Source organism: Tympanuchus pallidicinctus, unplaced genomic scaffold (assembly GCF_026119805.1).
Source record: "Tympanuchus pallidicinctus isolate F22 unplaced genomic scaffold, pur_lepc_1.0 scaffold2, whole genome shotgun sequence".
NCBI classification, from domain to species: Eukaryota; Metazoa; Chordata; class Aves; order Galliformes; family Phasianidae; genus Tympanuchus; species Tympanuchus pallidicinctus.
In genome coordinates this window covers 37,453,170-37,475,251 of record NW_026294721.1, presented here as the reverse complement: position 1 = coordinate 37,475,251, position 22,082 = coordinate 37,453,170, and the positions used below count along the sequence as shown (strand labels likewise).

General features: G+C 39.4%; 1 protein-coding gene across 1 annotated transcript in view; it reads right to left on the bottom strand.

The window, feature by feature from the left end:
* LOC128080619 (sulfotransferase 1 family member D1-like) overlaps positions 1 to 21,599 on the bottom strand; it is a 948,073-nt gene extending 926,474 nt beyond the window's left edge. Inside the window, exon 1 of the mRNA XM_052683004.1 lies at positions 21,503 to 21,599. Coding sequence (XP_052538964.1) covers positions 21,503 to 21,584 — 82 coding nt within the window. The 5' untranslated portion in view covers positions 21,585 to 21,599. The remainder of the gene's footprint in view (positions 1 to 21,502) is intronic.
* Positions 21,600 to 22,082: the final 483 nt, after the last annotated feature.

The window sequence follows — 22,082 nt, the reverse complement described above, 5'->3', positions numbered from 1 at the left end:
ATATAGCCAGGCATCCTGCTGCTGCCTGCTGCTGTGAAGAATAGTTTCCTGCAGTACTCCACTCTTCTAGGTACAGAGAAAATGCCCCTTTCTAGGATTTCAAAGCTTTTCAGGGGAAAGGGTTTGAAATGGGATATTTCCATCCCCTCTCAGCTCCTGGGATTCCCCCAAAACAGTGAGAGGCTTTTGAAGCCTTGAGTCCATCAGAGTAGTCAAGCCTCAGGAGATCAGTATTAGAGGAGGATCGGACTGAGTTTTAGGAAAAGGTTCTTCACCAGAGAACAGTGGGCATGGAACAGAATCCCCAGGGCACTGGTCACAGCTCCAAGCTGCCGGAATTCAAGCAGCATTTGGACAACGCTCTCAGACATGTGGTCTATTTTGGGTGTTGCTGTAAGCAGCCAGGAGTTGGACTCCATAATCCTTGTAGGTCCCTTCCAACACGGGATATTCTTTGATTCTCTGATTTTGTGAATTGGTACAGCATCCAAAGGGGGCTGTGAAGTCCTCCAAACTGCAAAGTCTTCACTCTGGAGGAAGGGTGAGAGTAAAGCTCTGTCTGTTTTTCTGTGGGGATTCTGCGTGGGACTAATTTATATCTCTGTTTAATCCAAATAGCTTACTTCCCCAAGCAGATACTTTATTTAGAAAAGAGCTATTGCTTTGATTTATATGGCAACTTGAAGCTGATCTTAATTTGTAACAGCTTTCCCATATGCCTCAAAGTTTCAAAGTGATGAAATATTTGCATATATATTAGGGAGGATACTGTGATGGCTCTTTTATGAGTACATCCTAGCATTTTATTGCATATTGCAGGTGATCATCGGGAGAAGAGAAAAATAAGCATGCTGCCACAGTTCTTATGATATCTCAAAGAATACATTACCAGTCCTAATTGAGACCATTATTTCCAAATGTCCACAGACTCAGGTTGTTTATAGGCCTATAAAACCAATTCATTATTCTCCTCCACTGAATTTAAGAAAATTTTATTTGTATCTGATATGCTGGTTTACAGCTGCATCTTGGGAAGGAAAACAAAAGAGCACCAATGTTCACAGGAAAAGAAAAAATTATTAGAAATGAAGATATTACTTAGATGCTGCCACCAATTATCTCCCAGTTTTTTGGGGGTTTTTTTTTGTTTGTTTGTTTGTTTTCTGTGTTTTCAAGTTTAGATGAACATGTGTTGCATTTAAGGAATGTTAGAAACATCACAAGCATAAAGATCAGAACTGTTCAGTATTTGTTTTGTTTGCTTGTTTTCAGCCATCACATTGTGGGGATTCTTTTCATTTATGTCTAAGGCCTTTGTATCTAAGGTTATTTGCATACTTAAATTCAGCAACCTCCCCAGGTTCCTATAAATGTGCTGGGACAGTCATTATTCCCAGTTCTCCTGTGTGTTATAACTAAAGAAAAATATATTTGCCTTAGTATCTGCTTTCATCTTCTGCAACTGTTTGTTTGCACATTATAAACATGTCTATTTACAAGACACATGCATCCTTGCATTTTAGAATAGAGCATAGATCTATGAATAATGAATTCTGCTATGCCATCTAAGCTTCCCTTGCATTCAAGTGTAATTACCACTGCTTGGAGATGAAATATGTGGCCACAACAGCTACCAAACCAGCCATGATTATTCTAAATCAGAAGTAAGCTGCAGCATAATATATATGCAGTCCAGCATATACACAAAGCATAGCCAAGCCTTTTGCTCAGTGCACAGAGATATCCAGCCTGTGAGAAAGAAGACCTTTCTCACACTGTGTCAAGATAAAACTCAGGCAGCTGTAATATATAACATATTCACAGGCTAGTGCCTCTTCTCCCCACTCCCTGTGGCAGAGATATTTGCATCCTGTTGCTTTTTCCTGACACAGCTGCTTCACCAGAACTCACTGACCACTTCCCACAGCCTCCAACACACCAGGGATCCATTTCCCTGTGCAGCTGTGGCTAGGCAGTCTTTTACAGATGGCCACATGCTGATTCCTTCCACTTCAGAATGATTATTAACCATTCAACAACATCTTACCTAAACTAGTGAGTGCTCAGCATGTGCCTTTCCTGCTTGGATGTTGGTCTAGGTCTTCTTCTAGCATGCTGGTAACTGAGGCCACACCTGCAAAGAAGAGTTATGGAGATTCATTAGATGAATTTGAACTCAAGATTGTGGGGTTTTTGCTTGTTTGTTTGTTCTGTCTATTTTTTTTCCCAAGTTTTAATGAACTTTTCTGGCTGAAGTACTATAAATATATAAATTCTTGCTTAATAAAAGCTGAACTGCACAAGTAAATTTGAAATAGATGACTCTTCTGAAGAGTAAACCTTGAGACGCATATTGCACTGTAAAATTAGCAAGCCTCAGTGTAATTGAACTTGCCAACCAGCAGATTTCAGTTACAGGAGATACCACAGAGACATGACATAGGATCAGTAACTGCTAAGTAGTTCACAGCAATTTCTCTTTGGTTAAACATCTTCCTTGAGAAGGATCATTCAGAAAGCTCTGACAAAAAAGAGCTACTTTTACCTGACAACACTGATACTAACCTACATCTGAGACTTCGTCTGTTGCAATCACAAATTTTACTCCATAGTGAAATACTCTTCCCAGTATTTTTATGTATTTTGCTGATTTCTCACCCATTTCCCTCAAAAAACAATAAAAGCTAAATAAAATAAGAAAGCAAAACAGAATGTGCTATAGATGGCAACCATAACTCCCCCTTCTAATGTTTGGTAACTTCAGTTTGTTCCCAAAAACTTTTTCTTGCCTTTTCCAGTAAAAGCATGGACTTCTGTCAGAGCACCATGGCAATCAAATCATGCTTGTGCCCTGCTAACAACAAACACATTAACCATGACAAATTGCTGTAGCTTAGCAAAGGACTGTCTGTTCTCCAAATCTATACATGCCAATTTTGCATAGCAAAGAGTCTGCAGTTTTTCCAGCTGCCGAGAGTACTTAAAACTGTTAGTCTAAGGAAATGCTTTAGTTATTATTTGATTTATACTTGCAATTTTGCAAGTATATTGAATTTTCAAATTTAGCATACATGTCCAGAAATACTCTCAAAACTATGTGTTAATATCTCCAATGCAATAGCCCAAGCCTCTCTGTCATTTAAATTAATACACAAGAAAGAATATAAATCATTAAAACCTGGCCTCAAAAAGTCAGGTTCTGTTTCCACCCTAGAGTGCCAATATCAAGGCCAATAGCAGACTTGGCCTGACTTCACCAGATTGACAGACACATGCGTTTCCTCTCTGTGTTCTTAGGCTGCATTTTGTATTCATCCAGTGACAGATTGAAGGAAAATATGCAAGAGTCACAAAGCAGCTGACATCCCTACAAGCGGGAAAAGGTCAAGGCTGACCCAGAAATAAGCTGCTGCCTGTGGAACATGTAAATTCCTATTTGAGCCTCAGCTGCTGCAGAGACAAATAGCCATGGTGCGGCATGCTCACACTGGACACTACAGAACTTGTAAAGTCCTCCTCAGAAACTCCTCATCCTCAATGCTGCCTATTGCAACCTATGTCATCTTTTCCTCTTTCTTGAGGATTTTATATTACATAAGATTCCAAAGCCACTTGCATGTTGTTGTGTTGCATAAGGTTGTATGTACTGGAACAAGAGTAGTGGAGATGGAACACAATGAATGCTAGTGCCAAAAACAATAAAACAGCACATTTCTGACAGCTTTACGAAACAAAACTCTAAACATTTTTGTCTTGAGTTTCTACTGTTGCCCACAGAAATTAAGCTTTAGGTTTTTCCTCCCGTGGAGAGACAAAATTACTTCTGAGAAATTTTTTTTTTCTTAATGTCCTGAAATGCTTGCCTGCACTGAGTGTGTGTAATAAATAAATAAATAAATAAATAAATAAATAAATAAATAAATAAATAAATGTATTCTTGTTGGAATCATAGAATTATAGAATCAAGGGTGGAAAAGACCCACAAGATCACCCAGTCCAACCATTCACTCATCACCAGTACTGATTGCATGTCTGTATTATAGAATCATAGAATCATAGAATTCACCAAGGTTGGAAAAGACCTAAAAGATCACCCAGTCCAACCGTTCACCTATTCCCAATAGCTCCTACTAAACCATGTTCCTCAACACAACATCCAAACGTTCCATAAACAACTCCAGGGTTGGTGACTCCACCACCTCCCTGGGCAACCCACTCCAGAGAATGGACCACTCTTTCAGAGCAGTAGTATTTAATAATGTCCAGCCTGAATCTCCCCTGGCACAGCTTGAAGCCATTCCCTCTAGTCCTATCACCAGTTACATGAGGGAAGCCAACCCCCAGCTCACTACAACCTCCATTGAGGTAGTTATAGAGAGCAATAAGGTCTCCCCTGAGGCTCCTCTTCTCCAGGCTGAACATTCCCAGCTCCTTCAGCCGCTCCTCATAAGTCCTGTGCTCCAGTCCCCTCCAGCTTTGTTGCCCTTCTTTGAACCCACTCCAGGGCCTCAATGTCTTTCTTGCAGTGAGGGGCCCAAAACTGGATACAGTACTCGAGGTGCAGCCTCACCAGAGCTGAGTAGAGGGGGATGATTACTTCCCTGCTCCTGCTGGCAGCACTGTTTCTGATTCAAAAAAAGAAAAGAAGCTCCTGTGTGCAATAATACATTAAAACAAAGTCATTTGTACTGGATTAAACTATTGACTCCTTAGAAATGTCAGAAAGCTTCCAGCAAACTGCAAAATTTAAATTTCTAGCTGTGGGACACTCCAACAAGAGCTTGTTTTTTGTGCATCTTTCCATATTGGCTTACTGGTGGTGACTGCTACTTGGAGTACAAATGGCACAGATCATGAAAACACTGGTGCCTGAGCAGCTGGAAAGCATGGATAGCTGCATGTCTGGTATTTTGGACTCAGTCTGCAAGGTGGTGCAGATATGCTTGGCTTGTATCAATCTGTGACAACAAACCAGGGATTTTTAGCTTTCATTTTTGTCTTATATTTTAGACATAATTCTCACAAATTGAAGATTGTAAATGTCTGTCAATTGTAAATATCTCATTTTGTTTGTTTACTTGACTGAAATCCAATGTCCAAGTTACTGAAATGTCAAGTCTTTCTAGTTTGTTTATTCAGATGCATATATTGCAAAGTGTTTCTTGTTTCTACAATAGATTGAAGTGGAATTCAAGGGGTTCAAAAAATTCCTCAGAGATGTTTCAGTCTACATCTATTCTAATGGCTTAGGTCTGCCATTAAAAACCAATTAAAAATATCTGTATTTTCACTCTTCATAAAAAGGGGTTGCAAACAAAAGCTTTTATTGCTTTTCTACTCCTGATGTTGAATGTTTAATTCACAGTTAATTATTTATTGGATGAATTTCCACAGTTTCTATAACCACGAGCTTGTCCACAAGCAGACTGCAAAATTCTCATGTATTTGTTATGCAAAACGTTATTGTAAATAAATGAACCATGAATCATGAATAAGCGTACTTTGCTGGTTATTCTGATAACTTCACAGGACCTAGATAAGCAGCTGTCCCACTACATTTGCCATGTTTAACTACATGAACTATGTATGTAGCCATACAGGGCCAGATCCACCTCCAATGTAAGTTAATTTAGTCTCTCCCTTGGGAGCTTCAAGTGTGACTAAGCCCCCTTACCCCAAGTGGAAAGCAAATTTATCTATTAAATATTATTAAAAAAAAAGAGGTTGTAAGTTGGAGTTATCACTGTTGCTACTTAGATGGAATAAGGGACTTTAAAAGCCACAACAGGATTATTTTTTTATTACTGTTCCACTAATAACTGAGATAGTTACTGCTGCTACAGTCCTAATGGGACTCAGGGAGTGATACAGCTGCAGTGCTGCCATATGACTGAATAATCCTTGCTGATTGAAGAGTGGCAATGATATTCTGTCATGTGTGCCTATAAAGGTGCTCTGTATAGACTACTAGAGCCAGGGCTGTAGTGCAACTTGATTAATCAAACACTTAAGGGAAAAGAACACATGAGCACAAATGAGAGAGTGTAGTGTGAGGGGAGGTTTAACAAGACTGTTCTCACCATCCCTTGAGCTGCAGTGCAGATCTGAGAGCATCATCACTAGCCTTGTGCCTCAGTTATAATCTTTCTACATAAAATGGAAGAGCTTCTCTTGGACCATTTCTATGAACTCATGAATAATCCTTTCAATATACACATACACACAGTAACTATATAATAAGAATGCCTATATTAAATAGATATCCTACTGTAGATGTCATTTTCCTTTTCACTTCCATTAATACCAAGACAATTCATTTGATACTAATTACATTTCATGAGCCTCAAAATACCATAAATGAAGACTTCTATAATTATATGTGGTTTGTTTTTTAAAAGTTAAAAGTTCTGCTTTAGAAATATTTATTTTTATTTCAACTGCTACTTTGTTCAGCATGGATCAGCACTGTCCAACTTGCTGGAACTGTACTGTTGCATTCATCTGATTCCATTGGTACTTTCTGCCTATGCAAGAATTAAGGCATATTGTTATGAGTAGTCAAGTGGTAAATCAGAAATAGAGGGTTGGTGAAATATATTTAAAATAAGAAAATAAGAGTATCTAAGATTAGTTATTATACTGCAGCCGTTTAATGTTGCAAACAGCAAAAGGCAGAAAGAAGGAGCAAAGCTTATGTTCTAGTAAATCTGAAAGAGATCTATCACTTTTAAACTTACTTTCTGTCTATGCTGTGCCATTTTATGACTCTTTTTCATTCCATTCAGATGTCTAATCAAAATGATATTTTAGGGCAAGGTAGGAAAGATTAAGTGATGATTCTGGGAAGAAGAATGGATAGCAATAAATTCACTAAGTCAGTCACTGATGTTAGCAATTGCTCAGCACTGCAAGGGGCTCTCTGCCTTTCTGCTCCAGCCACAGAGGACTGATAAGCAGCAATCTGTAAACAAGGCTTTCATAAGTGCTCGTTCTCTCTTCTGGCTTGCCCGCAGAAGTTTGAATTGTATGGGTCTGAATACCAAAATGCTTCAGAAATTGTGACTTCCATTTCATTCTGCATTCAAATTAAAAGAGAATGGAAAGAAGAAATTGATGTAGCTGCCCAAACTTTTAAATATCTCTGAGAGAGAATAGAAAATCTAATTCAGAAAGCCTTCCTGACTGCTGTCCTCTGGTGCCTGGGTGTTCTAGGGCCTGGCTGAGTGGCGCAGTGGAGCTGGGAACAGCACTGGTTCAGTGCTTTAGCAGTAGTTCCATGTTTGCAGGAAGATGCAAAACAGCATCTATACTTATTGGTAGTGTCACTTGGGACTCCTAGCTACAGGAGGCTTGAAAAGTGAAAGAATAAAAATGCTAGGATAAGCAACTCAGAAAATGAATGCCACTGAGATCCTGACCTAAAGCCTCTGCTCATACTTTGCCCAGAGAGGAGGTGGATGCCCCATCCCTGGGGATGCTTAAGGTCAGGCTGGATGGAGATCTGAGCACCTGATGTAGCCCTGTTCACTGCAGGGGAGTTGGACTAGATGGCCTTTAAGGGTCCCTTCCAACTCAAGAAATTCTATGATTCATTTATTCCTTCACCTTACATGGAATAAATCACATAAGTCAAATGACAGCAACCTCCTTGAAAAGAACCAACACAAACAGCCAGCACAATTCTGCCTAGGACTTCAGTTGCTAGAAATGGGAAGTCAGATTTCTTCTTTCCCTCCCCACTCAAGTCCCAGTAACTTAAATAAAATGCTACCTGAAGGATTCCTGAGAAATACTTGGTTTGCTGGAGTGTGGGAATTGTCCTGCAATGATGCCTACAGCAGCTGGTAGGGATGAGAAGCAGGGATATGGATTAAGATGGGCATGGCCAGTGGTTTGCAGGACAGGCTTTCTGAGCCTCTGGAACAGAAAAAGAAATACTGCCATGGTACTCAAATAATTTACAATAGCATGAGAGAAAGATACACAGAACATGTACTCAGAGAAAGCTTACATCTGCAGAGACAAAATCACAGGCAAAGCATGAAGGAAAGGGATAAAAATGCAGGGAGAATAACCAAGATAAATGGTCTCCAGTATGGAGATCTTCTCTGCTCTTCAGAGTGAATAGGTCTGCTTGCCAGACCTATTTGACAACAACAAAAAAAGTTTAATAGTGAGTTTGGTTAGCAGTGACCTCCCATAAATTAAGATATGAGATCAGTGGACTCAGGCTAGAGGCTCCTTTCCTATTTGAAATTTTCCAGGTTTTGTTAAGGTTTTATTAGTGCTGATAGCCTTGCTCTCCTAATATTCCTCTCTGAGCCCATGGGCTCTCACCAGGCTGTCACACCCAAAGTCTCCAGACAAGGTTTCTTACAATGTGGCTTTTTTCACGTTATTTGTGTCCCTAATTATTTTCTTTCAATACAGTATGTCCCACAGAGCAAAACTCCCAAAGCTGGGGTATTTCCTTTGTGTTTGCATGGAATGGCTTTCCAAGTTTGTGTTGACTGTGTTTGTACTATCAATTTGTATTGGCAATGGCATGTAATATAACACGCTTCATTCCACCATTGAGGGGTACCTATAGCACCTTAGGAAAGTAAATTTTCTCTCTCTTCTGCTATGTTACCTTACCATCATTATTCTTCATTTGGCTCAGCTTTTGAAAATGTTTTCTTTTTGGTTACTAATGCTCATTATTACTAGTAGCACACAAAAGGGGTCCATTTTTCTCACAGCTAGCATACTGTACATATGCTAGATACGTTCCCTGGGATGAAATATGTCACTGGTCTCTGTGGCGCTGCTCTGCTGCCAAAAGAAAGCCATAAGATATGGCAGTAATTTGAATTTACAATCCCAACAAGCAACTTTTGAAGCAAAAGCACTTCCCAGAATTTCAGATCAGGGGAGAAAATGCCATTTTCTCTCAGAACAGCTTCACATTACTTGGGAGGAACACAGCAGAAAGAAGGTGAAAGTAGAAGCATTCAAGAAGAATAATATTCAAGAGACCCATTAAAAACTTACTTCCTTGGAAAGCTGTACATTTTTTTCTGAAAGTTGAAGTGTTCTTGCACCTCAGAGATGCAGTATGGGAGGCAGAAACACTACTTTTCTTTTCAAACTGTGCTGAAGCCAAGACGGTGTCATTCCTGGTGCAGCAGTGTATGTGTCATATATTACTTACAATGGTTTGGCAAAATGTTGGTACCCATCAGCAGTGCTGCCTGCATGGCTGTTACAGCCAAAGCAGCTGCATTATGGCTGCCAAATAGAGGCTTGGAGGGTTGTATCCTTTGTCCTAATCTAGTCACTCATGGGCCTCAAAGCTGGACTGTAGGAAACATTTGCCAAAGGGGAACACCTTTGGCTCATGTTTAGATTTGTAATAGGGACAGATGTCCACTGAACACTCTCTTTTCTCCAAGATCTCTCAGTAACCATCTGATGGGTACTGCAGTTGGGCTCTGGACTGCATTTGTGAAGTCAAGCTCCCCTCATCTCACACATACCCATGACTTAAATTTAATTATGCAATTATGCATGGAGCCATGACAAATGTCTGTGCCTACGCAAGAAGTTGTGATTGTGTTACTCTAGCTGGCTCCCATATAAGCAACAAAGGATAATATTAGATTAAGAATAATTTAACAGATTTTCTGTGCTAACAAACTAGCTGTTGTTTTTTTTTAATTCTCTGTGGGTTGAGAAAAAGCTCATTTTCTGGATGAGCTTCCCAAGCCTTGCTATGTGTGCCCCAGCTTCTGACTCACACAGGCTTTTTGCTCCAGTGCATTCCCTATTTTGTTTGTGGGAACTGTTTGCCTTCATTTGCACTGAATAGGGAAAAGGGAAAAGAAAAAATGAAAATGTAGCCTACATAAAGAATATTATCATCTCTACCTTTCTGCCAACCATTATTTTTCAGAAAATGCCAGAATTGAAAAAGAAGAAATTGCAGAAGGCTGAAGAATATGCTTAATTTTACTTGTGCTGATGATTCAATTGGTGTCAATAAGCCACTGATTTATTAATGTTCCCAAGTGCTTGTCTTTCCTGGAAATCAGTTTCTGCCTGTTTGCTTTGTTTTAATTCCACATACCAGGAAGGATGGTATAAATCTTCTTTGCTGCCCATCTGATTCCTAATCAAGCACACTAGGTCCTTTTGGGACACATAAATACAGATCTGTGATCGATGGCAGTTCTCTGTCATCAGGGATACAGAAATGAGTTTGTTTTGCAATAAATATTCTAGCTATTTTTACCATAATTTAATTCATAAGTGGGAGATCCAGGGAGAACAAGCGCGGCCACCATGCAGGCAGCCATGGCACCAACTCGTTCCAAAGACGTTACAGATTGGGCTGTGTCAATAACAGTTAGTGAGTTACTGCTGGTCTTCCCCCACTTAAGCCATTGTGAGCTTTGTTAGCAAACCTTCTTCTTAAGAGAGACCTTTTTAACTTACTGTTTTCTGTGTTTTCCTTTTCCTGTGTGGAAATTGCTAAAGTTCCACTGTTCAAACCAACTAAAATCTAGGGTGAGATTCGTAGCTGAAATAGCTGGACTGGTCAAAACGAGTTAGAAAATTGTTTTATGTTAAAAAGATTAAAAGGACTCTGATACCTGTCTGACATCGAAACCTATATGCCCAATTCTTGTATTACTGAGGAAGTCTATACAAATTCTTAAAATAAGACTTGACTCTAATAAGGAAAATTAACAATAACTTCAGTTATTTTTATTCTCAACGTGTCTATCAAATGTAATTTTATTCCTGGAATTTCTAATGGCATTGTTAATTGAATTAAAATATTTTTATACATCTGCTGCTGTACACAATACTGCCAGAACATATGCTGTGAGTATTTCAGAGTCTAACGTCATATTCCACAAGTTTTATGATGGTTATTGTTGCTCGCATGAAAGTCTTGAAATGTTCCATAAGTCATTCTTACAAGAAGCTGCCTAGTACAAAGCAGCTAGAAAATAATAGCTGGGTTTTGGCAGATCTTAAATTTAACAAATACATAGTTAAACTAGTCAGAGACTTAGGGAATACTCTATTTCTCTCTCTGTTTTCTAAGCAGAACTTAGGTCAGTCAGAAGTTCCTTTCAATCCTGGCAAGATGGAATAATTAATAGTTCAAGGGCACACAGATTTTCTGTTGTTTGCACTCTCTTGCTGTTAGAGTAGCTTTAGTTTCTGTCAGCATTTCTGTAAGCTATTCCTTAAGCTGGAAGTTTGTAATTTTGAATAACACTCTTTCTGGCTTGAAACTTAGCAGTGTATGTATATTAATCAGGGAACTTCAGATATTTGTCTGTTTCTTTGCCATATAGCTAGAGTTATGACTCCCTTGTTCCACTAAAGAGAAATCTGGATATCTTAACGGAAAAAGGTAGAGATAACTCCACAGAAAGCAGTCATGTAGAGATGTAGAGTGATTTGCAAAACGAGAACAGCAAGGGACCTTGTGAAAATCTATAAAGCATCAGATTTGTTTCTCCAGGCCAAAACAATCTCCAATCTTTTTTTTTCTTTTCTTTTTTTTTAAGCCTTCTATAAAAGGAGTTATAGGAAAAACTGCTTTCCAACCAGTAACTTCCAGTGCCTTGTGAATTAAGGACAGGAGCTATGGAGTTATTCCTTAATTAATAAACTTCTGAAATTAACGTAATGTACTCTAAGCTCAAGTATATTTAACTATTTCTAACCTCGAGGCCACTCACTTACAGAGCATGTCTTCTTTCTGGTAGAAAGTATTTTGGACCCTCATAGATCATAGAAGAATGTGGCAACAGCTTACCAGTTGTGGATGGGTTTTGTAGAGGTTATGAATTCTCTTCAGTTTTGGAGTTTATCTTTTGAATATTTTGCAGTTCTTATGATTCTGTGATTCTATGATCTCCTACTGGTATCGCTGAATCTCTTTTTTCATTTTTTCTCATTGAAAACAGATTTATCATGCATATGAAAAATGAATCCTCTAAAACCGGCGCATTGTAAAGGTGACAAATTGTTAGATGCAATTCCCATGGTAAGTAGCTTGTGCAAAGGCCAAGATAGAAAGTGTTTTTGAAAGGGGAAAGAATAATTACTGTTAAGACAGACTGCAAAAGAAATAGGACAGCCAAAGATCTGAAAAAGGAGAAAAACCCGGAGAAAGGCACACACATACTGACTGTGAAGGAGAAAAAAAGAAAAATTCTTATCTTAATGAAACTATCACCAAAACTCATCCAACTCTCATTTGCAAAACCTTCATATCATTAAAATTCCCTGTCCAGTTTTCCAGTACATGAAGCAAAGCTGTCTTTGCCCTGGCATCCTGTTAGCCCTATCTTTGCCTATATTTGCTCCATGTAGCATGTCGAATGCTTGTCACTGTAAGTACTGTCTTTTCTATGGGAGATGCAATGTACCATGACTAAGGTTGTAAACTGCTGAGCAAACAGAAAAGGCATAAAATGGACAAGGGGGAAAAAATGTGATGTGTAGAAACTGGGAAGATTCATTTGTCCTGTTTTAGGCAAAGGGCAGTGTCAGACTGTCAGGATGAATTGATTAATTTTGAACTCACTGACTAAAAAAAAATAAAATTCAAGAATATTTTGGCCTGTTCTCAATCAGATATGAGGGAATACTTCATTTCCTACTTCACAAACATAGTTTGTGAACACAGTTGACTGCCGCCAAAAGTGAAGAAGACAACCAATTAGCCATACAGATACACATGGACTTTATCTGTATAGCTCTTCCTGATGCTGTCTGTCTTCTAGGATTCTGAGATTTTATGAGCATATTAAAATATTCAGCAAAGTTTTATTGTAAAATAAAACTCTTTGTTGCTTTTGTTATTTGTAGTTATTTTTCTCTTATTAAGATGTATGTTTGAAGGCAGAGATGGATTTCTAGGATAAAAACTGAGTAAATGTTTCACATATAAAATATGCTCTCCAAGACACCAGGTAAAAGCACAGATTACCTAGAGTGGAATATTGCACCTTACAAGTATGTAGGGAACAGGCACACAAATCATACTTGAGGCACAGAGGAACTATTTCCTCACTGAATTGAAGGGCAATTGTCATTTCTGTCATGGGCAACTTTGACTGTTGCTAGGAAATTGAAAGTGTTGAAGTTGGTCAAGGACAAAAAGCTTGCACTGAATTTATTTTTACCCCCCTCCCCCAAAAAAACATATCTTTCCCTGGATGAAGGGGTCCCTCTGAGCCCTCACACTGAGATTTAAGTTGCGGAAAGATCTCAGCTTACAGACGGCTTCTGTGATCAATGGTAACAGAAAAGCTGCTTTAAAATAACAGCGCAGGAAGCTACTGTGCTGTTCTCTGAAGAACCTACAGCATTGCAAAGCCAGCCATAAATCTGCCAACAAGTCCAGCACACATCTTGCTTTCCTAGCAAGTGTGTGTGTAACCGTATAACACAAGAAGCAAGCATGCACACCTCTCCTTTCACCGCTTGACATGCTGATAGCTGTTGGGTTTACAAAGCCTGTGCTACAAATGGGGCCTGGCTGGCACCAAGAAGAGGTATTGAATTTGATACAGAGTCATTTGTCCTGGGCCTTGTGCTTTTCAAAATTGTGGCAAGCTCAGAAAGCCTCAAGCCTGCTATTTGATAGCTGAGGAATGCGTTGTTTCTCTCGCAAGCCTCTATAGGCTCCAAGAGAGAAAGGCCAGCCCTTGTGGAGCAGGTGGGCAGGTACACATCCAGATAGGGCTTTGCCCACCTCAGGCCTGCACAGATCAGAGTATAACATTATTTTTCTTCAGGAAAGACTGTTCATGTCCAAATGATCACTCTGTTGCTTTTAGAGGCATCAGAACTAGAGTTTACTATTTCACTTCAATAATAAGGAACCTTAGCTACAGATGTTTCTCAATGGCTGTACCTGCTTTCCCTGACCACAACCATCAGCTGTATTACTGGATGTTTCCCCGCAAAAAAAAACAACAAAAGAAACTTTTGAATAGGTGCCAGAAATATGCTAAATGCTCAGCAATTTAATAAATAAACACTAATATTGAATTCGCTGAAGCAAATCGGCTACATGGTGGCACCAGGCTTAATTCTGTGCATTAAATGTGGGATTCAGAGAGAAAATGGTGAGCAAAATGCCTTTCAGTTTAATGATTTTCACCTCAACACTGCTAGCTAGCAGAGTGCTAAGAGATTATGTAAATTGATAGACTAACTTCTCCAGTAATTACCAGAGGTGCATCTTCAAATTTCATTATAGCAGAAGACCAAGCATGTTTATGTCAGGTTTCCTATTCTTACTTTGTATTTTTCTTTCCTTAGATTAGTGAAGGTATCTCTTGGTTTTCTGTCACAGCAAGCAAGAATAAAGGAATATTCACTGTCATACTAAAATCAGTGTCCTTGACTCACTGAAAAGCCTGAACTTCTGCTTGCCTTGCTGCTAACAATGTCTTTCACTCTTTTAATTGGGAATGCATCTGAGTAGCTCTGAGTAGTGGATTTGGGACTCAGCACCTTGCAATCCAGGGAGATGTCTATTCTTAAGCATGGTTAGGATTCTTCTTATGTGGTTATCTTCTGAAGTTTACAGATTTTCAGTTCCTGACACTTGCTTAATTCTTGGCAACTTGTCTGCTGATTTTATTTGTGTGATATGAAATCATCCCATTAAATGTGTCCAATACATTATGCATTTCTCAAAATATATGCAGGGCTACTCTCAGGTCTGAAATACATTTTCTAATAAATTAGGGCTTTTTCTGCATAGTTAGAGGCTAAGTCAGCTTATAACTGTGTGTTGAATCCTGAAATAAAAATCCAGGTGTTTCATTTGAATTCTTGAAAAAAAAAATCTGTCTACTAAATGATGAGTAATTAAAGTTGTAAAGATAAAGGCAATATGACTTATATAGTGTGGGAAAGCAGATGTACATTTTATGTATTTCATTTGTTTCATTATTTGTACAACTCTCCTCATATAATCTTCTGTCCTTGTGTATTAGAGCTTACAGTTTCTTTCTCTGTTTATATTTTGATAAATACAGCATGAATGTTGGTACTCCTACATCCTTTGTCTGGTATTAAATAAAACTAAGGAAAAAGAAAATCAATTTTTCTTTACCTGGCCAGGGAGATGTCAAAACCATAAGAGTGAGTGTGCAAGGCAATTTTCATGGGAGTGGTGAATAACTTCATTCCTTGCTGTTCAACAGAAAGGTGTACTTCCGAGGCTCTCACACTCTGGATGCAGGCTTTTATTTTCTTTGGAAGAAGCCTGTGCCAGCCATTTCCCATTCAGGCCTTGCTTTTTCAAGAAGAGTCTTTTGTTGCTGCGTATTGTCTGTGTAAGTCCTGCACATTAGTTGAAGCTGAACATAAATACATGTAAGAGGAAGTCTTACTCTGCTAGACTGCTCTTTCTGGAGAAGATCCATTTAACAATCAATATCTATGGTGAAATGTCTCTATTTATGAAGTTAAGGATTTATTTAAATATGATTTCAGAAACTGAAATACCCTAAAGTGCACATTATTCTGACAGAAATCAAGGTTAAGCATAGGCTGCAGTATGCAAAAAAAAAACAAAAAAAACCAACACAGATGTTTAATCAAAGTCATATAAAATATTTACAGCAAAGTTGCAGCTGTTCATGAAGTGCCACACATGACATGTCATTTGATATGGAAGCTTTAACAAGAATCCCGAGATGTGACCTGGCAATGGCTTAAGATAATAAGCTGTCATTAAGGTATTTTTTTCCCTCTTAAAGCCAGGTTGGATTCGATCTGTCTCTATGAATACTCACTTTGCCAGGCTATGGGGTTCTTCTGCCACTAAAAGGAATGATGACAGCTCCCTCAAAGTCTGTTATAAGTTTCATAGGCTACCTGAAGCTGAAGGCATTTCATCTCTGCCAGTTTCCATGTTTGTATTCCTCTGGGAAAGCAGAACATGTCTGGATAGCACTGGATTTAATGCTGCACATGCCTAAGTCAATATCTGTTCTTTTTCATGACACAATGTGTGAATGATGAAGATGTGGGAGGAAATGCAACTTGAACTTCACTTGAGAGCAGACTGCTAACTTTGAGACTTTTCCCTCCCAACTCTATGAAGCATGTACTACCTGCTTAGTACAGGAGAAAACCTGATTCTCTTCTGATGTAAACCAGAAGTTGTATAGAGAATCCTTTTCCTTTTACTGTCAATGTTTCAGCCATGAACTGGCTCTGGATTTCATAGCAAGAGATTGCCCTTGCAGCTCCACCGTCACAGCTCTGTGCTAGAAACTCCAAGCTGACTGCTACACCATCTGCTCTTTCCAAAGAACTTAATCTGCAGAGGATACTCAGCATTTTGCCCAGTTAAGCCCTTTTAAAAACGAGTGGTGTTAACATCACCATGTGCCCATACAGCATAGTTACTCACACACGGACAAATTAGCAAGATAATACAATTGACAGTTGGAAATAATTAATCTTTAATTTAGGAGATAATTAAAAACATGGCCTCAATCCCCTACAAACATTTGCATTTGTGGAGTAGCTGATTTGTACACAGTCCCTTTCACTAGTCTGACTGCTCACAGGAAGAAACAGTGACCTTATTGGAGGTGAGAGCAGAATTCCCACTGACTTTCACTGGGACAGGATCTCACTTTCTAGTGAGGTGCAGGTGCAGGTACTGCAGACTTAGTCTTGCATCAAGTTTTTTTTTTTCTGTCAGGAGAGTTACAAGCAGGGGAAAAAACACTTTCACAGCCAAGTCTTTATTATTTGTGTAGGATTACCTTCCAGTTACCAGGGAGTATATTTAAAGCTATTTTCTTTTGAAAAGCATGCCTCTAAATTGTTGTAAAAGGAGCAAAGGCTTTATTCAAGCAGAGCAAACAGACTTAATTCCTGCTGAAATCTTGGTTCCTCTTGAGGGTCTGGCCAAGTGTGAATTTGGCCTGGTTGCAGCATGATCCAGAGACCTGCATGCTGGTTTTACTCAGAAGTACCAGGCAGGGGAAGATGCACAAGAAGATGTCTATTTGTCTGAGATTGTACCGGAATTCCTCATATGAACTACATGGATTTGACAGGGATGTAGTGCACTGCCTTGGGATGCTCCACAGAAGCAGTTAACTGCATCTTAATTTTCCTCAGGCATATTCACACTGCACTAAAAAAGAAATGTGTGCCTAATAAGGCATGTCATAATTAAACCAGATCGGTTTTGGATTTTAGTGATTATCAATGCATATTGGTTCTGGAATGTCTCAGAGACTGATTTGCATAGCTTTACAGCAGTAAACTATCAAATCAGTGTTTTTTGTGGAGTCTGCCAGCTCCCCAGTGCCAATGGTCTCCTCTTCGCTCTTAAAGTGAGGAGCATTCTTGTGCTATGGCCAGCAGAATGGAAAGTGGCTGAGATACAAGGAGGAAATGGTAAAATGAAAGAAAATGGCAGTAGCTATTTCAGATATGGATCCAAAAGCTGATTGGCATAATCTTGAAAGACTTCTCACTTGCAAAAGTAGATCACAAAGATTTCTAAGGAGATTTGCAATTTAATTAAGTTTCCCTTATTTCCTGCTTCTGCATTTCCTTATGGCAATGAAGCATGCTGAATACCAAGCACTAGAAGAACAGAAGGGCAAGAGAGAGAAAAGTCATTGAATTAAGAAAAAAATATAGCTAAATTCAAGTCCTGGACAAAATTCTATGGTGGTGTGAAAGTCTTACCATTTCCAGGATAAACTAAAGGAAAAATAAATTAAACTTTGAACTGCTATGATTTCCACTTATTTCGTACTCCTCTCACAGTTCTGACCTTTTTATTTCCTGTCTCTCCTCACAAAAGCAATGGTATTATCCAGGCTGTTAGCAGTCTTCAGAGAACAGCTGTTACACTTAGGTTTGTTTTGTTTTGTTTGTGTGTTTGCTTTTGTTTTTTGTTTGTTTTTGCCAAGCTCTTTGTGGGAAGCAAGAAAATATTTTTTCTACATTTATGTACTAAAACATATTTGAGGCTATATAAAATCCATTTATGAGACTCAAAGAATTAGAATTTTTTAGGATGTAATATGATATTTTTCTCCTAGAAAATGTAATTCTTTCTTTCTCGATAGAGGGAAGACTTTATTAGCTCAAAGCCACAACTCAAGGAATAATAAAGAAAATAAACACATCAATACAGTAATCTCCAACTTCTTTGACTGTTTTGCATGTATTTTAATGTATTCTTGCCTGAGCTCTTACATGAGTGATGTAGTTTGCATGACTTGTTACAGAAAATTTGTATTCTCCTATACATTAATATTTGTACCTGAATGTGGTATTTACAAGTGAATGTGCAGTTGTTAATAGAAACACGGAAGTGCTATAACTTATGGGTAAGAAATCCTGATTGGTTATACTTGTGGATCACTACCAATTGGACAAAATGATGACACCATGGCTTCCTGATCGAGGAAGCATGTGAAAGCAAATTTGTGTAGATGTGAAAAGGGACTTCAATAGAAAATTATCTTTAAGCATTTATCGCATGACTAGAAAAAAAAAAAGGATCTTAATTCTCTCTCCCACCTTCACCCTTTGAAGAGTTCAATCCCTGTTAAAAATTAAGACTTTGTCAAAAAGTTTGGAGTGCACTCTTTTCCTTTTAGAAAGGGAATCCAAGTCTGTCCGTAGAGTTCAGAAACAACTTACAAAAACCTTACCTGCTGAAATAGAAAGCCACTTGCTCAATCTCTTTAAAAAGTGAAACCCCTTGAATTCACCAAAAGATGCCACTTCAAGTCGTAAAGGTCAGGTGCTCCAGGGCAGCCTGAAGCCAATCTTAGGAGATCCCATCACAGAGCCGTGGGAGGAGATCCTATCAGAGATGCATGGCAGGGAAGTGTGAGACCTTGAGATTCCTGGGCTGCGGGAGTTGTTCACAGGCAATTGACGAACAGAGGAAGAGCTATTCCTGAGTTTGCTATTCAGTGGCTTTCACTAGCAAACAATTAACTTCAAAGGAGACACTGAAATTGGAAAACAGGATGGTCAGCATGGACTGCAACCTGTAGGAAATTGAATGGAATTTCATTTTATTTCATGCTACTGCTTCCTTCTTCAATATATTGTATTTGTATACAAATGAGGAATCTAAACCATCTCCCAAGTTCTTTGAGCATGCTTTGGGCAATGGATATTATTTGAGAATTCTCATTTTAGGCAACATAAATGTTTTAAAGAATACTTGATGCTCACTTAATATGACTCTTGCCACTACTGAACATAGCAGAGAATAAAGGACAAAAAGGACTACACCAATAAGAAATGAGTGTTCCCACTCTCCTCTAGAAGGACACACAAGGCACTGGGATGAGGGATGAATATTACTCCTAATGAACCTACTACTGAAAGTAAAGGATGCAAAAAGCTCAAATCGAAGTTTGATTTCAACTACGAAACAAGTCTGCAGGAATCCAGTGATTCATAGTGCTAGCAGTAATAAATCTGATATATATATATATATGCATACATATTAATAATCACTGGTTTTTATAAAGCTGTGGGCTCCAGAGTTACATGGTGAAATTCCCAGGTGTGCTCTGTATTGCATCTCTTCTGGCCCATGGCATCCATGGGGGCCAAGGTGCATAACACAATATGAGCTCCTGTCAAGTTAATGTAGTTTTGTCTGTCTGAGGACGCAGCCACCCGAAGCAGGCTGCAGACTCTCAGTTCTTTTCCACCTGTGCTCTCTCAACTTCACCTGCATGTTTGCGCTAAATATTTGGTGTTTGATCAGACAGCTGTGCAAGGAATGCAATCAACCCATTGGTCCTACTGAAATCCACTATTATTCTGCAGAATTTATCTTTTGCTGGAGCTGAGAGCTGATGCAGTTTGCCATGCAAGTGCAACAGCTGATTTACAGTTGGTGACGGAAAAGAATGTTCAGGGTGAGAAGAGAGCAGGGAGCTTCTTTTAATAGCAGCATCTAAGATCTATTCAAGCTGCAAAACTGTGTTTCCAAGGTTCTCTTATCTCCTAGCTGAAACACTTTTTTCCAGAGAGTTTGGGCCCAGGAGAGGGGAGTGAGAAAGGGATCTAGTTCCATACCTTTTACCTTGCTTTGGCTGAATGGTGTGCCAGACAATAAAAAGCAGCACAGATCCTCAGTGTGTTGCTGCCGTTGGTACCTGTGGTGGGCAGTGACCGTGATGCGTGCTCTGTTATCAGTTGCCTTTTATTTTCCGTGCATGAAAGTGGCTTGGTAGCCATCTCAGTTTACTCCTCAGTAAAAATAAATATATCTCATGTTATATGGATTCTTCCTGTGTATATTGCATTTCTTAACTCAAAAGCTGGTCGAGGCTACAGGGTTTTTACGAAGGGAAAATATCAAAGCCTAAGGGATCTGGCCTGAGCAGAGGGTTGTTAAGGAAACAAAGGAAGGATGGAGTGGGTAGATCATTACCAAATGGCCCAGCTACACGGGCTCTGCTTCTCTAATGAGCCTGACAGCATGCAGAGCCGCCTCCCTCTTCATATGTAAAGCAAATCCCTTGCCCTTTCTGACAGCCGCTATTTACATCTGCAAATGAATCCATTTTCCAGCATCCCCAAGCAGAGGCAGGCAGAGATCAGAGGGAGCCGGGCGTGCTGCACACACCGCATCGGGAGCACGGCCCTCCCGGGCAGCACCTGCCTCTCGTCCAGTATCCATCGTCCCAGAACTGGAGGAGGAAACGCCTCGGTGCAAGAATACTCATGGGGCTGCCATCTGATTGGGCCGAAACTCTTGTGCCTCTGTCACCCGTTACTGCAGCTCATTTGGCTGAATTTGAGGTTAGGGAGCCAAAAGCTAATCTTTTCTGAAGAGAGATACAAGATCCAGGGATGGTTTCAGTGTCTGAGTGCCCAGAGAGAGCAGGCAGATGTGGACAAAGACAGGAGTGACAATGTGGTGGGTGATAGGGTTAGTACGAAGCACCACCAGACCTCATCCTCATGTATGGTTTGGGCAAAAGCATTCCATCAAGAATGGAACTTCTGGGAGGCAGTGTGGAAACTAATGAGATTTTGTGTTGCATTCTCATCTAATGACAACCAAGTCATTGATTTGGCTAATTTGCTGGGAATTATTATGAAAATGCATTTTTTGATGGGAGAGTGAATGTGACAAGTCTTCTCTCCAGTATGGGGTCTCATGTTAATTGCTAAATGCGCTGAAGCGAGATTGTAAAAGGTGGGAACATATGCACTGTATTCCTTCTTTTGTTTTGTATGAATAAGCTGTAATACCCCCGCAAATGCAGAGAAAGCAAGAGGGGAAATCACAGCCCTTCCTGCAAAACGCAGCAGGGAGCTCTTCGCCTGCAGCTCGCCTATTGTGTGCCTCCCAAAGAGGAGCTTGTTCTGCTGAAATGCCAGGCGTCTCTGGAGCTAAGGTTATCCCCTGAGCAGAATATATAAATAAGAGATTACTTGCAAGCTCTGCGGCCAGACTTGGGGTGTAGGAAGTGTTTGTTTTTGTTTCTGTCACCAGGCAGCAGGGAACCCGTCGTCTTTGTTCTGGAGGTCATGCTGCTAGAGATGGCAAATATTGACATACATGAAGGTAGTTTTCATTTTCATGTGTTTCTTGTTACTTCTTACTGCTATGTTATTTTGCTTTTTTGTTCTCTTGTTTTCCAACACTTTTTTGTAATTTCCCCACTCAGGCTTTACTATCATGGATTGCAAACAGCATGACAGAAGTGCAGGGAATATTATAGTCTCATAACCTTTGTGATGACTTGCCCTGAATGAGCTGACAGCTTTAGTTTCAGCCTAATATGATACGGACAGGGGTCTGCATGCCAGAGGCATTAATTAGCAGACATGACACGGATTCTCTTGTAGAAACTGCACTTTCTTTCTGGTCCTTTTGCAGTTGTCATTTTAGCTCTAGGTTTAGAAGTGCTGTCATCTTATATTTTCTTTTGCTGTACCTGGCTGGTGCTTAGACAAAAGAACAGTTTAGCAGGATTATAAAGCACAAAATTGAAAGGAAGACGACTTAGAGACAAGAAACTTGCCCA